The sequence below is a fragment of the Malaclemys terrapin genome, chromosome 18, assembly GCF_027887155.1.
Source record: "Malaclemys terrapin pileata isolate rMalTer1 chromosome 18, rMalTer1.hap1, whole genome shotgun sequence".
In the NCBI taxonomy this organism is placed as follows: Eukaryota; Metazoa; Chordata; order Testudines; family Emydidae; genus Malaclemys; species Malaclemys terrapin.
In genome coordinates, this window is record NC_071522.1 from 19,272,310 (window position 1) to 19,292,510 (window position 20,201).

The following is a 20,201-nucleotide window of genomic DNA, read 5'->3' on the forward strand; positions in this document are numbered from 1 at the left end:
TAGAGGCATGGTCTATTTTTACAAGCTTATTTTCCGATATGTCAAGGAGCGTTTAGCGCAAGGGAGACGAGCTCTGCTCCTCTTTATGAAATGAGTGCACCAATCACGGCAATTTAGACAGGCAGGCCAAGGGGGGGAAATGAACAGTGAGCGCAGAGATAAAGAGAAGGAGATTGAAGCAAATACCAGAGAGTTTGAGCAGCAACTACCTTTCTTGGACACTTTCCTCCCTTCCTTAACTGAGCTGTTTTTTTTAGTGGCTCTACGGGTGCTGGCAGGTTGTGGCGCACAGGTCAGACGCACAGGAAGTCCAGTGGCTGACATCAGCATAGCCGTCATGCCTACAGGGGACACGAGGTCAACATGCAGGAAGGAAACAATGCGGAAATAAATTTATTTAAAGGGGGAAAAAAAAAAGGAATAAATTTTTCAAAGAAAATAAAAAAACCTTGATTCAAAGAACACAAAGTATTTGTAAAGCAAATAAATGGGAAAGGTGATTCAGTTTGATTTCAGTGCAAGGACAGGAACTGGAGAATCCAGAGGAGGAACGGCTCGGATGGTAAATTAAAGCGGAGGAATATGTTCATGAATCTGATAAATGCTACCTGAAGCTGCTGCTTTAACAGAAGGCCTGTCTTCACCTCGGACTTGGAGTCTATGGATTAGCGTAGACGTAGGACTCCGCTAGTTAGATGGTAAGTGCTCTACGGCTCAGCTCTGCAAGGTGGGGAGTACTTTTGACTCCACATTAAGAGGCTCGGCACTTTCCAAATCTGTTCCTTAGGCCTGGTTCACACTAACCCCCCACTTCGACTTCGAACTAGCTGAAGTCGAAGTACCTTAGTTCGAATTTACCGCGGGTCCAGACGCGGCAGGCAGGCTCCCCTGTCGACTCCACGTACTCCTCTCGCCGAGCAGAAGTACCGCGTCGATGGCGAGCACTTCCAGGATCGATCCGGGATCGATTTATCGCGTCTAGACAAGACGCGATAAATCGATCCCAGAAGATCGATTGCTTACCGCCGGACCCGGAGGTAAGTATAGACCTACCCTTAGATTGTAAACTCCTTGGGGCGGAGACTGAGGGCCCTGCTGGTGTAAACCTGGGGTGGCTCAATTGGTTTCAATGGAGTTACACTGGAGTCACACCAGTGCAACAGCAGAATTGGGCTCACTGTCACGTTCTAGGCCTCATACAGCCCGGGACACGTCGTCTGCACATTGACCCCGATTCATTAAAACACTTAAGCACATGCTTAGCTTCAAGCATTACGGCACCCCATTGACTTCAGCCGGATCTCTTCGGGGCTTTGCTAATCAAAGCCACAGGAAAGCACTGTCCTACGACGGATTTGTTGAATTCGGTTAATTATTCCTCTTAAAAGGACACCTGTTCCCTAAAGGGAAATTGGCACAGACAGAACTTCAGGGTTGACTCTATTGATCTAATGCTGCAACATTCACTACTGAAATACAGGCCAGTTACAATCCTGTAATGTAATGTAATGTAATGCAATCTAATGCAATAAAACTGCCCGAATGCGGATGTATTCAAGGAACCGCCTGCCTGCCTCACTCCCCAACAGAAGAGTATTCTACCCTGACAGACACCACGATATTTAGAAAATCCCATTTAAATGCAGCTCTTGACAGTGGTCAACATTTAGCAAGAGTTACCCACCGGGGTAGTACATGAGATGTAGCGATGTGTATTTCCCTATTAGGGTTTCCCCTACCTGGGGCGTGTTGGCAACCAATGGCTTATAACTCTGTTAGCTGATATTTTAAGTATTTTATTTTTCAAACCCTTGTTCGGTTGGGGAAGGAAAGGCAGCATAAAAGATGCACAAAATGAAATCGTTCTTTAACTAGTACAATAAAATATCAGATACATGCACATAAGCTATAAGCAACTGAAAACAGGGTATTAGCATGGGACATCTCAAGAAACCTTAAGTACAGGGGGACACTACCAGCTCGGCCTAAAATATAAAACTCACTGAGAGCATCTATGGACTTTGCAGAGTCAAACACCCCCGTGAAAGGTCAGGGCGAAATGCTGTCCAATAAGAATTCTCCACTCACAGCAATGACCGCATTCTGTAAACACTATACAACACCTTACAATAACTCCTAGGGTTCCTTCTTGTACAGCTACGGACAGCCTCTGACTAAGACCTGACAACCTTGGGGTCTGATCCAAAGCCCATGGAAGGTGGGAGACAGGAAAGATTATTAACCCCTTTTACAGATGGGGAAGTGGGGCACAGAGATTAAGTGACTTGCCCAAGGTCACCTGCAACACCTATGGCAGAGCTGGGAATTAAACCGAGCTCTCCCAAGCCACAGTCCATCATCTTAACAACAAGATCATCCTTCCTCTCTAACAAGTGACTACCAGAGATGCAAGGCAGTGAAGAACTGGGCCTGATATTTGTATCCTTTCTACAGCACTGCAAAAGCTATCACAAATTGTTACTCTGACAGGCAAGTATTATGGGGATGGGCATTTTAGAACTGCATGTCAGACTAAAACAGAGATGATTTCAAAGGCAACCCCTTTGAAATGGAAGATTGAAGGGGGGAAAATGAGAGAAAAATAAAGGGAAGAGGAAAAAAGGATAGAAGAGAGAGGAGGGAAAGGATTGTAGGAGATGAATGAAGTTCTATCAAAGAGATCTAGACACAGAGTACATGGATAAACTACAAGCCACACTCCAACAGACATGAAAGATCATTTTTAACGAAATCTCTGAGGAATGTCAATCTCTGGGTTTCCTTTCACATCACTCCTGCTTACCAAGAGACATGAGAAAACGGAAGCTCTCTGCCTTCTCACCAGCTAAGGGCCTCTGCCACACACCGTGCTGGAGGCCAGCACTCCGGATCTCCAAACAGCTTCCACCGTGGTGGACTGTGACACCACAACGCACACGCACTCCTTACACGGCAGCCGTGGGACAGGAAATGCAGAGAGTCTCCAGCAACTGTGGAGTGTTGACAAAGGGAGACTCTTGATTTTTAGTGGGTGAAAACATTAAGCTATTAACCTATTGTCCGGTAACGATACCAGAGCTAGGTTCTCAGCGGTTAGAAATTAATGTAACAGTCAGAGCTATGCCAGTTTACACAAAGCTAAGAATCAGGCCCATAAACTCACCAATGAAAAATGCCAGTCAGAACCGAGTGTCTTTTTAATCCTGGACTAAAAACCTGGTTCCTGCAAGACTGCTGGTACTCCTCAGTTTCCAGGAAGCACCGAGCAGGACTAGACCTGAAATCCTTTTGCAACATCCTAAGCATTTCCACAGCAATGGGACATGGCCTTCTTTTCGTTAATGGCTAATATGTGGGGATCATTTTTATTCCAGCCTCCTTAACCTCACCATTGCAACCACGCTATTACCGACTGGCTGCACATACGTTCCACCGGCCACTTTTCATTGGCTGGAGGGCGAACAAATTCATCCTTAGCACTGGTGGGTATGGACCCAGAACAGCATTCAATTTGCTTTACCACGTTTATTAAGGATTTTGGCTACAAAAACTGAAGTGTTTTGTGCCTCTCTAGACTGTCAAAATGGTACTAAGGCAGGAAGATTCACAAATCCACACTGGAATATTAGCCCTAGGAATAATACACTTTCGTATTCAGAAGGAGACAAGATATTTTGTTCTCTGTAGTACCAAGGCATCTACTGGTTACATTTTCGAACAAGCCCTTCGCACTGTCTCCCATGCTGCCCCTGGCTCTTGGGAGGAGCTCCCTGTAAAGCTTTGCAGACCTATCTTAGGCCTTGGCTACACTTACCAGCTAGTTCGACAGCTGGAAATCGAAGTTCTGGGTTCGACTTATCGCGTCTAGTCTGGACGCGATAAGTCGAACCCGGAAGTGCTTGCCGTCGACTGCGGTACTCCAGCTCGGCGAGAGGAGTACCGCGGAGTCGACGGGGGAGCCTGCCTGCCGCGTGTGGACCAAGGTAAGTTCGAACTAAGGTACTTCGACTTCAGCTACGTTATTCACGTAGCTGAAGTTGCGTACCTTAGTTCGAATTAGGGGGGGTAGTGTAGACCAAGCCTTATTAGCCTCCTTCAAATCCCTCCTCAAAACTCCCCTTCGCCATGAAGCCTACACTTGACAACCGTTGGAGTGCTGGTGTGCTGAGTCCACTGCCTGTCACCAAGAGTGCTTCATTGCTTCCCTGTACATCCCTATTGGTCTGAATCCATTTGCCTCTTGTCATATTTAGAATGTAAGCTCTTTGGGGCAGGGACTATCTTTTTGTTCTGTGTTCGTACAGCTCCTAGCGCAATGGGATCCTGATCCATAACTAGGGTCCTAGATGCTATGGTAATTATACTAGCTCTCAATACAGAGCTTTTCATCTGTAGATCTCAAAGCATTTTATAAAAGGTCAGTTTCATTACCCCCATTTTACAGATGGAGAAACTGAGGCAAGGTGTGTGGAAATGATTTGCCCATGGCTACTCTGCAGGCCAGTGGCAGAGCCAGGAATAGAACCCAGGTCTTTTGAGCCCCAGTCCAGTGTTCTAGCCACTAGGCAAAATTGCTTCTGATAAATACTAAATCAGCCTACAAGTTTCTGATCAGGCAGGGATGTAAACACAGTTCTTCCGCTTGCCACAGAAGGAGAAATGATAGAGCTCCTCTTAACTGGACAATTTGATTATGTTAATTAATCAGCTAACGTTTGTAAGGAGTTTCGAACAAAGTGCTACACAGGATCATCTTCAAATGTACACAACTGATACGTAACTGAGAAGTGAATTAATGATCTAAGCTTAATGGCTCTAGAGAAGATCACGGAAATATTGTGCGTATGCCATTAGAAAGCACAGGAGCTGAAGAACTGCATCTGAAAAAACGGAGTTAACAGATTTTTACGGCCACAAGGGACCATTAGGATAATCTAGTCTGACCTCCTGTAGAAAACAGGCCATAGAATATATCAGTTTCATTAATTAATCTTTACCAGTGCAATATTGATCCCAGTGTGCCTCTGGGACAATACACTAACAACGCATATTAGAGGTGATGAATCATCATAAATAAAATAGAAATGTATGGCATGAACTTTATACCCACACAGCACGTCAGGAGGTGAAACCATATCTACTATTCAACATAGACAGCAATGATCACATGACATCATGAGCGATTCCTCCTCGGAGCATCTATAATGAAGGCAGGAAGATGAACTACTGGGCTGTCCTCCTCCTCTACTGTCTGTTGTCTTTGGGGAAGACACGTGGAAGAGGAATCAAACGCAGCACGAAATGAAGTGTGCAACAGTGACAAAGCACATCCTTCCTGAAACCAAGGAATCACTGAGCAAGGAGCCAGTCACTTGGTGCATCACTGTTCGGGCTCACTCACATTTTAATCATTTGCATAGCCAGCAGCTGTTTTTCCCTTAAGCTTCTAATGTAACACAGGAAATCTCAGCACTCAGCAATCAACCCTTGTGGAGCCTGCCGGTAAAAATGACTTGTGATGCTTCCTTATGCAGATAAGCCGGCTTTGCTGTTGAAACTGCGGCTTATCATGCTCGACTCCTCTTCAGCACCCGGAAATCACTGGGTACGTCCACACTGCAATCAGAGGCGTGACTGCAGGTTGGGTAGACAAACCCACGCGAGCTTAAATTTAGTTTGCACAGCTAAAAAGAGCAGGGAACCAGCAGCAGCCCAGACTGTACCAGCCCACCTGGAACCCGGGGTACGTAACCACGTTCCTAGCTCAAGTCCGTGCCGTGGTGGGCTCCTGGCTATTTTTAGCTGTGCTGGGCGGATTAAAGCGAGCGCAAGTACGCCTACCCGAGCAGCCCTCTGATTGCAACACAGGTCAACCCAGTGACACTGTTAACTCTGTCTCATCACTGGGGCTCTTGGCTCAATTTAACAAGACGAGGGAGCCAATTACGTTCGTATCCATTAATGACAAGTATTTATAGGCATGTGCTCAGCACCTTAGAACCAGGGCACATATTACAAGGCTCAAAGAAGAGATTTCTGACCCTTTCTATGACCACGATGATCTACGTGGGGATGAAACAGAAGAAACAGCACATGAGGAGTCGTCGTGATTTAAACGCCGTCTTCCTTAAAGTTGGCTAGTGAGTGGCAAGAGCTTTTTAAGGAATGCAGATTTCCCACTGCAGGAGAGCGACAAATGAGGGCTAAGCTTTTGTCTAGGGACAGGATGGGTTTGTATTTTCAGAGCTACTCAGCAGGTTAGCCATGCGACACATACAGCACGGCAGAGGCACCAATGCATATACTCCCCCTCCTGGAGAGGGAGTGGCTATATCCCAACATAGACCAACCCTTAGGGTACCGATCGATTTATCGGGGATCGATATATCGCGTCTCGTTAAGACGTGATATATCGATCCCCGAACACGCTCCCTGTCGACTCCGGAACTCCACCAGAGCGAGCGGCGATAGCGGAGTTGACGGGGGAGCCGCGGCCGTTGATCCCGCGCCGTGAGGACCCAAGGTAAGTCAATTTAAGATACTTTGACTTCAGCTACGCTATTCACGTAGCTGAAGTTGCGTATCTTAGATCGATCCCCCCCCCCCCAAGCGTAGACCAGCCCAAAGTGTCAGAACCAAACTGACATAACTCCACTGACTCCAGCAGAGAATTTGGCTGCTGTTATTGGATCTGTGTTGGAATTTGAAAATCTACCTCCAGTGCAGTGCAGAGTTTAGCATGTTGTTTGTGCATACAAACTACACGTGTGTTGTAAGCCAGGTTAGTCTTCCTCTGGCAACGGTCACAGCAATCAAGGATCTAACTGGTCTCCCATTCAAAGAAATTCTTACTGTTCTGTGCTGTGCAAGGACAGAGGATGGGGAGCACCCATAAAGAAAATGGAGTGTGGCAGGGTGTGTGCATACAGGCTGGATACGTGAGCAAGCTATAACACGTCACTTTGTCCGGCGGCCAGTTTTTGTTCAAATGTACTTTAGAGTTAAGCCTTGCACGGGGACCAGAACTTTCCTTTGAATAACAATGGAGATCCTATGCAGTATTGCCAACTCTCACAATGTTAGGCTGATATTGATCTTGTGATATTGAGGTTTTTTTTTTCCCCAAAGCCCCAGCCCCTGGAATCATGTGAATACATGAGACTCTCAGCTTGCATTTTAAAAAAAGATCATTTCTGACCTCCATGGTTATGGAGATTTAAAGTTGGAAACCAGGGGCCATGTGCACCTTAATGTATCAAAAACCAGAAGGTAAAGACAGAGAACCCCAAAGTGTACTTTTAGTTACAAGGCCCATTTCAAACATGTTGAGGAGCATCTCTGACTGGTAGGCTAAGCTCCTGAGACACCAGTCCATTCGTCCCAGAATATAACTAGTTTCCTAATGAATGGACAAAATGAGAGAGAATCCAGCATAGCAATAGATTTACTACTCTACAGCGGCTGGCTAGCCTTAGTTTTGTGACTGTTTTTTTCACCCCAGAAGGGCCTCTCTCTGCACAGACTGGTGGTATAGACCATCACTGAACTGCCTCGGTGAGGTTCTCACATGGCTCTATGGATCTCCAGTGACCTGCACAGCCCTTCCCGCTGATCCACAGAACAAAATCGTTTGAGAACTGAGCAGTGGAGCTCAGAAGGTGTCCAAGGAGGGGATCTTTGCCTTATTAAGTCACCTGAAGCATGAAAAGTTGGGGAATCAAGATCAACAGAGGCTTTTCAAGTTTCCAAAGAGAGGTCCTAAAATTACCAAAGACACAGTAGCCAAATAAGACGGGAAAGAGAGGTCACCAATTAAAGGCCGCGTCAAGTAAAGCCTTGATGAAATTCAGTATTCTTGTCCCCAAAACTCCACTGCCTGCTGTTCTTCATAGATGTTCCTGGGCATTTCCTTTCCTTACACAGACTAGTTAAGCTACCCACACCTTTCCTCTGTGACTTCTTTTACAGTCACGTTCTAATATAGATTTTCTGCTGAAAAAGAAAAATCGTGTACTGTTGTAGCTCCCTCAGACCTTTTAAAGGCTGCTACCCTGAACCAAAGGCAACATGGTGCTTCCGTTAAAGATGACCACCCCCCGCTCCAGTCAAAGGCAGGCCCTGTAAAGATTCAGATCTAAACAAGAAGAGCGTTTGCCTTTTAGGAGCTAGCATTTGCCCATCGATCACGCCCTCGTCTGAGCATTTCTGGACTCCAGTAGTGCAGAGTGCATCTTGTCAGCTGCTTTACATATGATCTCACAGACCTTGGCCTCATTTTTAAACTAAAGAGATTTAAAAAGTTTTTAAATTCTCGTTCCTGCCTCCAACAAGAGTAGAAGAATTGATTGCAAAAGTGACTTTTTAAACCAAGGGGGTGGTAAAAGGCTGGTGCTATTGACTGGTTACCTCCTGGAGTTCCTCTATATTAAAGCAGGCCATCAGATGAACAATTTGATCAAGTCCAATTGCCTCTTCCAAACTGAGAACGGATGACCCGTATATGGAACATACCAGCGGCCGATTCAGCTTTGTTGAATCTAGACCTATATGGTTAACCCAGGCGTTTCCTTTGTAACAGTGCCTATAGAATAGGTCCATTTGACACGTCGCTGCATATAGTAATGAGCCAAATTCAGAGCATGTATAAAAGGTGAAACGCCACTGAGGTCAGCCACTCACACCAGGCCTGAGTCTGGCCCAATGGCTCATGTCCATTAAGTAGGTTTGAGAACTTTTAGCAGAGGGAGGGATCTGATTGGCTGAACATTTCGAGGATTTCCAATATGTAATTGCTACGACTAACTGGACAGCACCAATTGTGCACTAGGCGCTTTCTAGATGTACAAGACATGGACACGACTACAAACATGCCCCCAGTGCTGGAGGACGGACACACCCAGGTTGTGGAGTATTCGCCTCGGTACGCTGCAGAAGAGCTTACAGTTCAAACAGACAGAATACAAAGGATGGGAGTCGGGGAGAGGAACGGAGGATGTTCTGTTATGTACTCAAAGATGTCCTGCCATGCAAGGGCAACATTGGACAACACCATATGGGCCTTGTGGCCGTTCTGTCCCGGGACAGTGACACGGTATTGTGCTATTATTAAAGTGCATGGACTGCATTAGTATGCAGAAGACATCATGTGACCAGCAGAACATCCAGTTTCAGAAGATGCCACCAAACTAGAATCCCAGTTGCTGTGCACTAGCTGAATTAAGAGATGGCAAACGTACCGGCAAGCTTCCCACCCTCTGGGACACAGACTGGCAGTTACATTGCAAACCACACTGGTGTGGGATCATCATCCAGACAATGCCATAGAGTCGCAAGGTGCAATTCTACTCTGAAAGGCAACTAGGTACAAATGGATTCCTCCTTCCCTAACAGATCTGCTCCCTGGGAGTATTCAGAGTCAGAGCTGCAGACTTCAACGGCAAATGTAAGCTCCTCCTACTTACTCCCGCAGTTACAGGAGAACTCATGCTTCATCCACAGAATTGCTAACCAAGTTCCAAATGCTTGACTCCACCCCCTAGGCTACAGTGCCCGACTTCCCCTCTCTGTCAGCCTTTGCCCTTATAGGCATCAAGTCTACACACTGTGGCACTGTAGAAAGACAAGGGTGGGACCGTTCCCACCCTATTACCAAAGCAAGGACAGCAATACAAAACCAAGTAGGTACTTACCGCAACGTGGTTGAGAAAAGCCAACCAGCTGCTGGTGTGTGCACTTTCTATACATTTTCAAACACACTAGCTTTATTCTCTATCCCGTGCTAGGCCCTGTCTACATGACAGGACACTCTAGATTCTTATCAGAGGCTACATGAGGAAGCAAGTTACAAAGGAAAGGAAAAAACCTAGGGAGAAAACAAGTAATCAAGGAGTCATTACCTGCCAAAGCTTGGTTCACTTTGCTGGGCTTGGGCATCTCGACCGGCAGATTTGGGACACTGGGGAGAAAAAACAACAACAAAACGAAACGTTTAACATCACCGCACGGATGACAGACAAGATGGGGCAATTCAGCGGCACGTGGCATTCTGTCCAATGGCCACTGAAAGTACTGTGCTTGTGATCGTTACATTTTCCCATCGTACCTAGCCAAGTCAATCACTGCAGAATTAGGTCTCGAGTACATACCAAAGTACAGCTGGAGATACAGCAAAGGCAGAAAGGCATTAGACTTTCCAAGTGACTTGCTGCACTGGTTGTTGATGCTAGTGAAAATAAAAGCAATCTCACTGCATAACACCACCACCACCTACTCTCATATAGTGACTTGCAGCCGTAGATCTCAAAGCACTTTGCAATGGAGATGAGCACCACTTTACAGATGGGGGAAAATGAAACACAGGGAGGTGAAAGTCGCAGCAGAAGTCTGGTGGGAATCCCAGTCCAAGCGCCCTATCCACTGGACCGCACTGGGACATGGGAATGGGAACGCAATGGGAGGCCTGAGAGACCTAAAGGAGTGAGGTGTCCAATTTCCCTTGAGTCTGACCACCCCGCTTGGAAATCCCAGCCTACCTCCTTTAGGAATTTGGGGTGTGGGGGGGTTCCAGTGGCCTGCAAGGGGACAGAATTTCAAACCAAGGTGAATTTGGAATACCTGGGCATGGGTTCTGCCGACAACGACGATTAGGAAGGAGAGGGAGGGAAGCAAATTGAAAACACACGGAGACAAGAGGTCACAGCAGGAGGAAGAGGGTCCGGGTTATGTGGAGCGGGGAAAGGAGACCAAGGGCTTGTCTACGAGGACAGCAAGCCAGGGTGTGAATCTACAGCACACTAGCTGGCCACATAGTCACGTCCCGCGTGGACCCTGCTATAGCACGGTAGATTCACACCCTGGCTTGCCGTGTGGTAGCATCCCATGTAGACAAGGCTTGTATAAATGGAAAGGGAACATCCAACTCTGATGTTTCAGGTACTGGGGTTGTGAGACCACTTCAGTCTAGGATGGAGCATTAGCCAAGGAGGACAGGCAGCCATGCTCTGCATCAGTGAGATAGTCAGTCAATCCCAATTCACTCAATGTAAGATAGGAATAATCATGTTTTACACTTACCCAGTGCCTGTCACCTCAAAAGAACCTGACAGGGCATCACAAACTATACACATACAAGACTAGTGAAATGCAGCCATCTCTGGGGTGGAGGGAAGAAAGCAACAGGCACAAGCACACAGCACAATGGAGGGGAGGGGCAATTTTGCACAGGATATTAGAGCAAGAGAAGCGGCAGCGCCACTTTTACAAAAAGCAAAGGCCACGGGGTCTTTGGGTTCAGATTATTAAAGTGGTCTACGGGCTCTGGGATGGACAGACCGATCCCCCTCCCGCCCCCCCACAGGCCAAGAGAAGCTTCTGTTTCTAGGCCAAAAGAAATGCGATCGACCAGCGTTAAAAATCAGATTCCAAATATTGCACAAAGCAGGTTCTCTATTAAATAACTTTCAAAACCCACTTTCCTGTTTTCTCCCCCCATTGCTCCTCCTACCTTACATGCCTTGAGACGCACTGTAACTCAAACAGAGGTTATGGGCTCGAGGCAGGAATCCACTGGCTGTGGTGCTATAGCTTGTGTTTTGCGGGCAGGCAGAGGAGAGGATTATAATGGTTTCTTCTGGCCCTACAAATCTGCATCATGGTGGTTTTCCCATCCGGCTATTTCAGTAGCTGGGTTTTCCCCCGTCACACTAAGCTGTTCGGAATGTCGCAATCTTTTCAAGAGACACATCACTTCGCTGCTCTCGCTAAGGGCATTACCCAAAGCCCACCCAAGTCCCTGGAAAGGCCCCAAGGGATTGCCAAGGGCTTGGATTAGACCCTAAAATCCATTTCATTCTTCACAACATTTCTCTTCTGATTTGGCCTCTTCCCAGCAGTTCTCTTCTTGGCGTTTCTTTCCTCTCTAGCCCGATCTCTTCCCACGCCCCATTTCTAGCCTCCACCACCACCCTCCTCGGTCACCTCTCAGGAGCAGAGCCACAGCGAGGCTGCGTCTCGCCCTCCAAACGCGGACAATGAACGTTTTTCGAGGCTCAATGAGGGAAGGCAAATTTGAGGATCGCTCTACCAACGTCAACGAGCCGACAACCCTGAACCAAAACGGCTCGCCTCCTCCCGCGCGAACACCGCACAGGACAGAGGGACATCCCACCTGGGAGAGCTGTTCTCTCAAGTTCTAAGCTTTGGGTCCGTGATCCTATCACGTGACTGCCCGCTCCACCGCACCTCCATGTCAACACACACACACACAGCGCTAGCCTGGTTCATCCCCCGTGCAGAGTTGCAGACTCTAGTGCTATCACTTCCCTTTTTTTCCTTCTTGTGGATGGCAGAAAAGATTAAAGAATGCAACCAAATTCTGGGCTCAGCAGGGAAGGTGGGTGGATAAGTGAGGCTCTTACAAGGTGCGTCTCCAGAGAATAACACAAGAACAGCATAGGTCTCCTCCCCGTTTGCAAGAGTACTAAAAAGCTCCAGAGAGGAGGAAGAAAACTTGCAGAGAGCTGTGAAGGGCGTTGGAAGACACACCTAGACCCCTCCTCACAAGGGTGACAAGATTAAGACATCTCCATTAGCATACAGAATGGAGAGCAGAGACAACTCCCCTATCCTCATCTGCATGAAAGATGGGACAGGAAGATATCTCAGTTTACATACAGAATGGAGAACAGAGAACCACACTGAACTCTGGGACCAGAAAAAGCAGGGAAGCACTGCATCCTGGGAATCTCTGCTCCAGATGCTAATGAACCTACGCCTGCACACACACCCAGCTCAGCAGTTATCAGACCAATTCTAGTAATGAATCCTTAATTGATATCCAAATACTGAAGCAGCCTAGTTGTATTGTGAGCTCCCTGGAAGAAAACACCCCCCATAGCCAAGAGTGATCAGCTCCTATTGTCTAGTCTAAAGAAAACCCCTGAGTCATCAGTTTACCTATAAACAAATCTAGTGTTCTCCCTTCAACCATTGTATTTTCTCTACAAAAATCCCTACTTACCCTCTAGTCAGGGTTCTGATGCTTAGGCCTTGGCTACACTCGCGGATTCACAGCGCTGCCGAGGCAGCGCTGTGAAGAGCAAGTGTAGTTGCACCACCAGCGCTGCGAGAGAGCTGCAAGTACTCCACCTCTGCGAGAGGAATAGCTTGCAGCGCTGCGAGTGTGTTTTTTCACACCCCTGAGCGCAGCAAGTGCAGCGCTGTGAATTGCCAGTGTAGCCAAGGCCTTAGATCCAAACTAGGCATCAGTTCCACTGGAACTCCATCATCCCCTCACTGATCGTGCTGGGGACTCTGCCTGCCTCTTGCCCTCAGGACCCTCAGCTACCACCATCATCTGGGAACCCCGACCAGTTCAAGCTTCAGGGAGCGGTGAGACCCCCTTCTTTCTTTCTTTCTTTCTCTCTCTCTGTTTTCCTATCTACCTCAGGTATTAGCCTTTAATCATGTATGTTATGTTGGTTTAGTCCTCCTTGTGTGGTTATCACTATTATTCAATAAATAACTGCTATGGTTAAGTTGGTGGCTTCTCTCTCTCTTGCTGAACTTTACTCGTTTGTGTTTTTAGCTTCCCCCATTCACTCTACAGCAACGCTTCTTTGACCTAAGCTAAAGATCCCTGCAGCGCCCAAAATACCGTAGGGTTTGCTCATCGAGTAGGTTATTGCCAGTACAATTGTGTTGGGGGAGTGGGGATAGGGACGTGCTGAATTTGGGACGCATAAGGGTAACAGCTTGAAAGTGCTGCTTGACCCAGTCCATGGAGCCCAGGGGCATATAAGGAGAGACAGCTTGAAAGTGCTGCTTCCTCCAGCCCAGTGAGTCTGGAGACATATAAGGGGTCAGCTTGACAGTGCTGATTGACCCGGTCCGCTCAGACTTGTTCTGTTAATGTACGTGTGGGTGTGAGTGTTTTCATCCGGTTCTGGGGTGGGAGTAACCCAGCCCTAGGGAGCCTAGGTCCTGCAAGATAGCTCCATTGGGAGGGGACTTGCAGAAGGGAGAAGTAGAGCTCCATATGTAAACACAAGTGACACAAGCAGTACCTTGACAGGATTACAAAATCCCCTTCCCCAGAGGAGTAACCCGAATAAATGAGCACACCCCAAAGTAATGGGTACATCTGGTAACACAGGCATCCACTAAGTACTTGTAGGCCCGCATCGCCGGAGTAGCTGAACTGGCGAAAGCACCACTGCCCCCTGCAAAGCAGAAGCAAAATCCCTCAAGTGGAACAAACGTATCGAGGTTTCCTGTCGCTGCTACAGCACATAGAAGGGTGGAACATTGGGTAATCTGGGCTCAAAACGTGTGCTGGACGCCCACCAGGACAAGCCAGGAGCCTAGACAAACCATGCTTTGTGAGAGTAGGCAGGGACGTTTCGCATACTGCTCAACCACTGCAGGAGTCAGGGCCCTCGTGAAATGACAAGTGACCTTGGGATTTCCCAGCGGGAAGAACAATCTCCTGTGCCTAGTATGTATTTTTTTGTTAGGGTCACAGACCCAAGCCTGGTGAAATGGAGGGAAGTGATGGGTTCCTCTTGCTGGGGAGACTCCTCACCATATGGTTTTGCAGGTGTATTCAAAGCCACAGTACTGGGTATAAAGTTTTGTTATGTCAATGAGTCACTCACCAAAGACTGACCCTAGATCTGCGAACCACAGGGCAGGCCAGCTGACCAAGCGGCCAGGGTGCAGTGAAATGAATTGGGAGCAGTGTGTCATTCAGCTACACAAGATGTTAAGGAGTTGGGCAAAGGGGAGTGGGATGGATCTGCCCTGAGCAGAGCCTGAGATGTCTGCCGTTGCTACAGCAGAAGTTATATTTTGGGGGGCAGAAAACGCCCCTCAAAGACTCCTCTCATCTGCTGATATAGTCAAGCCCACGGAGCAGTATTTCCCTCGGTCCATGTCTCCGACAGATGCCCGCTCACCGATATGTCTCCCCAGACACTTGTCTGAAGCTGCACAAGAAAGAGAGGCTTTGGCGTGAGATTACTCGCAGTTACGTCAGCGGCATCTTTGTTTTAAGAGCCCGTATGTTAAAGCCTCTCTCTCTACCTTGGCACGGGAAGAGCTGACTGGGTTCGACCCAAACTAAGTAGTTCTGAACGAGTAAAGCACCTGCCATACATTCATGCTCAAAGAGAAAAAGGCAGATATGACAACACTGCTTCTCCTTCCTTGCAGGGACAGAGGCACCGGGGAAGAAATCAGATGGTCTTTGACAGGTTTCAGAGCAGCAGCCGTGTTAGTCTGTATCCGCAAAAAGAACAGGAGTACTTGTGACACCTTAGAGACTAACAAATGGGCTTTGACATCCATTTCTAAATGGAAAGGTCTGCAGTTGCCCGTTTAGGACAGAGTGGATTTTACTCCCATGACACCAGAGTGGAAAGGACTCTGGGTAAAAGGCTACATGCAAAAGTTGGGCAAGTCCCACTAACACGCCTAAAGCTCGGGGTTTGTATCACCCCCTATCCAGCCAAAGTACCGCAGCCCCCATCCCCACAGCAGCTGAGCCTCTCCCGGTCTTTAACGCAGCAATCCTCACAGTATCCCTGGGAAACAGGGCACGTTCCCAGGGAGGGGAAAAGGTGGGTCAACTCCCCTCACTGAGCCAGCCCTTGCTAAGGTTCAGGACACAGACACTTCCCTAAAGAGCATTAGGGAAAGCAGTGCGTAGCAATACCCCTCTGAAGGATAATTAAACCGACCTAAGTCTCCATAGGGACAGCGCTAGGTCGGTGACAGAATTGTTCCATGAACCCAGCTATTGCCTCTCCGGGAGGTGGATTACTGACGCCAATGGGAGACCCCTCCCTGTCGGCGTAGGCAAGGTCTACACTCCACTGGAATTTGACCCACATGTTTCTACCCAAAACAGTGCCAAGCTGGGGACCAGTAAAACTGAAAGCTTGGATTCAAACCCCGAAGTCAAATAACTCCAAGGCCTTCGAAGTACAATAGTTCTCTTATGTTTTGCAGATGCACCATCATTTCGTACCACCTGCCCGAACAAACAGCTGCTCGTAGAGTGATGGTGGAGGCCTGTCAAGCAGAAGCCTGAACAGCTGCAGAACTGTTTTTACTGGGGCACAAACAGGAAGGATTCACTGCAACAATTTACCTTAAAGTGCCTTGGCTATAATGGGGACATGACCTGAAGCATGGTTTTAATGGTAACCGTAATACCTAGCTCTTTTCAGCAGTACATCTCCAAGCACTATTCAAAGGAGCATTATCCCCATTTTACAGATGGGGAATCTGAGGCACGGCACAGCAAAGTGATTTGACAAAGGTCACCTAGCAGGCCAGTAGCAGAGCCAGGAATAGAACCAAGGTCTCCTGAGTCCTAGTCCAGTGCTCCATCCACTAGGCCACACTGCTATGCTGTAAGTACACTGAAGGTGGGGGAGGTTTGACTCACTCAAGCTAGCCACCTGAGCTCAAACCCCGGGGGCTGGGCAAGCTTTGACTTGTGTGGCCAGCAAGGTGGTGCAGTGGCTATAATTTATCAATGGGCTCTAATGAAAACTCTTCCCACCCACCCCTTAGTAGCCTGAGAAAACTCCTCATGTACCCACCCAGTTGGTCTTCCATCCATGCTCTGAATACCTAGAGCTAACGCTGCCGATGTGAATAAGGAAGAAACAGCAGGACAGAATCACAGCCTTAAACACTGGGCTTGGGAAAACTCTTCCTACAGAAGATCGGTTCCTCTTTCCACCAATGTTTTAAAGGTTGCCCAGGTTCTCTCTGCAGCACTCTGTATTGATCTATTAGGATGCAAATGGCCATGCCCCACCTGATTCTGAACTTGCACTTCCTCAAAGAACAAAAGAAGCCAGACTGAGCACTACAAACCCAGGCCCAAAAATACATTTCCTGCTTCGGCCTGGCCCAAACTGGCCGTTACTTGTGTTTTTACAGAGGACACAGCAGTCTAAATCAGATCTCACTCGAGAGAGACATTTTGCGTTGTGATACCCGGCCGCGTGGGGATGGCTACACTCCAGCTGGGAGGCGTGCGTCCCAGATTCGCACTAGCTGCGCTCAAACTAGCGCCCTGAAAACAGCAGCGTGGATCGCCGCCCAAGTCAAACCCTGCCCAGCCCCCTGGGTCCGAGCCCAGGTGGCTAGCCTGAGACTGCGCATGCCGCAACGGCCAGACTGCTGTTTTCGGCAGGCGAGCTTGAGCGAATCAAACCTCCCAGCTGCACCCCTGGATTGTGGGCGGTTAATCCTGAACAACATCAGGAGTAAAATCACCTGCCCATGTGAGGCCCCACGGCTGGGTATGTTGAAAATTCTGGACTCCCGTTTCACCGAGTTAACATCACACTAGCTAGATTTCTTTAGGGGTTTTTTTTAACATAATGGGAAACAACAGAAAGTGGTTTGTTATTCGTTGCATCTCAGCTGAGCTCAGGGCTTCACCGTGCTATACAAAAACAGCGAGAAAGTCCCTGCCCTAAAGGGTTTACCTCCTCGTCTACAGACAAGGCGGGTGAATGGTGGGAGGGGAAAAAGAGGAAGTTGCAGAGCAGGACTAGAACTCAGCCCTCATTCCCTCCTCCTTGCCCTAGCCACTAGGCCCTGCTGCTTCTCACATAGTGCTCCATCCTGACAGATGCTGAACATCCGCCCACTTCCAGGAAAGTCAATGCAAATTGTGGGTATTCGGCACCACACCCATAATCTGCAAATACGGTGTATGTCAAACCACTGTAAACTCACCCCCCTTTGATTTTTAAACACACAGAAACTAGCTTACAGCTATGAAAGCCTCCTGCCACCACATGCGGCTGAACTGAACGTTTGGGGCCAGAGCCATCCTTGGTTTAATTTCAGTCACGTTAATGGAGTTGCACCGGGGATTACGTTGGTCCGCTTTATAATTATTACAGTGTTAGAGCTGCCTTTATTACATCAAAGACACTTCTTACCAAACTTCAGCGATTTATCCTTCTCTGTAATTAACTAGAGTGATGCAAAGAGCATTACTACGCGGCGGTTCCCATCGCTTTGAAATCCACCCCTTCCCACTCCTGGTGTTATCTTCAGAAAGCAGCTAAGCTCACAACAGGCCCATGGCACCAGCAATTGTAAGGTGCTGACTGTTCTGTAGTTTCTCTCTGCTACACATCCAGCTGGCAGTGGGAATAATAAATGCACCGTTCTTACGGAGAGTGCTTTGACGGGTTGGATCACAGAAACCCCCTTGGGAGCTGCCACCAGATGTGCAAAGACTACCCCTGCTTCTGCTTTCCCTGCCAGCTCAGGACTCCAGCACCCTGTCTTGCTGAGCCAGACACTCCCGTCTGGCTCCAGACACAGACCCAGGGTCTGAATCACTTGTCCCAAAGCTGCAAGTTTACCTGAAAACAGCTCGCAGTAGCGTGCTTGTCTTTAGCACTCAGATGCCCAACTCCCAATGGGGTCTAAACCCAGATAAATCCGTTTTACCCTGCATAAAGTTTATGCAGGGCAAACTCATAAATTGTTCGCCCTCTATAACACTGATAGAGAGATATGCACAGTTGTTTGCTCCCCCAGGTATTAATACATACTCTGAGTGAATTACTAAATAGAAAGTGATTTTATTAAATACAGACAGTAGGATTTAAGTGGTTCAAAGTAGTAACAGACAGAACAAAGTAAGTCACCAAGCAAAATAAAATAAAATGCGCAAATCTATGCCTAATCAAACTAAATACAGATAATCTCACCCTCAGAGATGTTTCAGTAAATTTTTCTCAGACTGGACACCTTCCAGGCCTGGGCACAATTCTTTCCCCTGGTACAGCTCTTGTTGCAGCTCAGGTGGTAGCTAGGGGATTCTTCATGATGGCTTCTCTCTCTCTCTGTTCTCTTCCCCCCTTTATATATCTTTTGCATAAGGCGGGATCTCTTTGTCTCTCTGGGTTTCCACCCCCCCTCACTGGAAAAGCACCAGGTTAAAGATGGATTCCAGTTCAGGTGACATGATCACATGTCACTGCAAGACTTCATTACTCACTTGCCAGCACACACATATACAGGAAGACTCACAGGTAAATACAGCCATCTGCAGACAATGGGAGTCATCAAGATTCCAAACCATCATTAATGGTCCACACTTTACACAATTACAATAGGCCCTCAGAGTTACATTTTATATTTCTAGTTTTAGATACAAGAGTGGTACATTTATACAAATCAGATGATCACACTCAGTAGATTATAAGCTTTGGAATGATACCTTACAAGAGACCTTTTGCATGAGGCATATCCCAGTTACTTACATTCACTTATTACCATATTTTCTCTAAAACTATCTCAGTTACATTATATTGACTTATTATCAAGTTTTTATAAAACCATATAGACTGCACAACGTCACAGGCGCCCCCCACCCCCATGTTACAGATGGAAAATAAGGCACAGAGAAACGAAACGAGTCCCAAAGGCAACCCAGCGGGGTAGTGGCAGGGCCAAGAATCGACTCCCCGCCCCCTGAGTTCCAATTCGGTGCCCTACCCGTTGGGCCACATTGTTTCCTGCTCCTCTCTGTAATTACCTTGATCTAGCAATGATTCAAGGGAATCCGGAATGTAACCGGCCTTTGAAAAATGTGTTGAACCCCCCTGCCCTGCCCGGGATAAATGTAAAATTAATGCATTTCGTTCAACTGTTTCCGTTGCTGCAAAAGAGCAGACCCCATGTTCAAACCATATTATAACCAGGCATGTGCTTGCCAGTGTAGAGAGAAATACACGTTCTCAGTGTGTTTCAGACCCAGGGGTGACGCACGGTTGCAGCTCTGCCTATTCCTTAATTCAGTTGCATTCAATTAAAACTACACTGATCTGCGGCCACTTTAATTCTAAATATGAGCATCCACACAGGGGTTTAATGTGATTTAATTACTCCACTTTCAATTCACTCGCATTAACTTTCCTGAGGGCCCCCCCATTCCTTGTATAGACAAGTCTTTGGACAGGAAATACCCAGAGATGAAAGGGGGGCAAACCTGTTCATTGGGTGGCCGCTCTGGAGACCGAAATCTCTTCACTGCCCCTTGTACACACAGGCCAGTGTCACAAAACCCAGCCTCAGAACAGTCGGGGCTCTGAGCCTGGACCACAAAACTGGCAAGGGTACGTCACAACGGAGATGCATCAGCAGAGCTCTGTGAT

The 20,201-nt window shown here is 47.6% G+C and overlaps 1 protein-coding gene across 4 annotated transcripts in view; it reads right to left on the reverse strand.

The window, feature by feature from the left end:
* DTX2 (deltex E3 ubiquitin ligase 2) overlaps positions 1-20,201 on the reverse strand; it is a 66,243-nt gene that overhangs the window by 22,083 nt on the left and 23,959 nt on the right. For 2 of the 4 annotated variants that reach the window (XM_054008280.1, XM_054008283.1), the window contains exons 5-6: positions 9,897-9,955; positions 210-341 (exon numbers count right to left, since the gene is read on the reverse strand). In XM_054008280.1, coding sequence (XP_053864255.1) covers positions 210-341; positions 9,897-9,955 — 191 coding nt within the window. The remainder of the gene's footprint in view (positions 1-209; positions 342-9,896; positions 9,956-20,201) is intronic. The other 2 variants (XM_054008282.1, XM_054008281.1) reach the window with 1 other exon arrangement.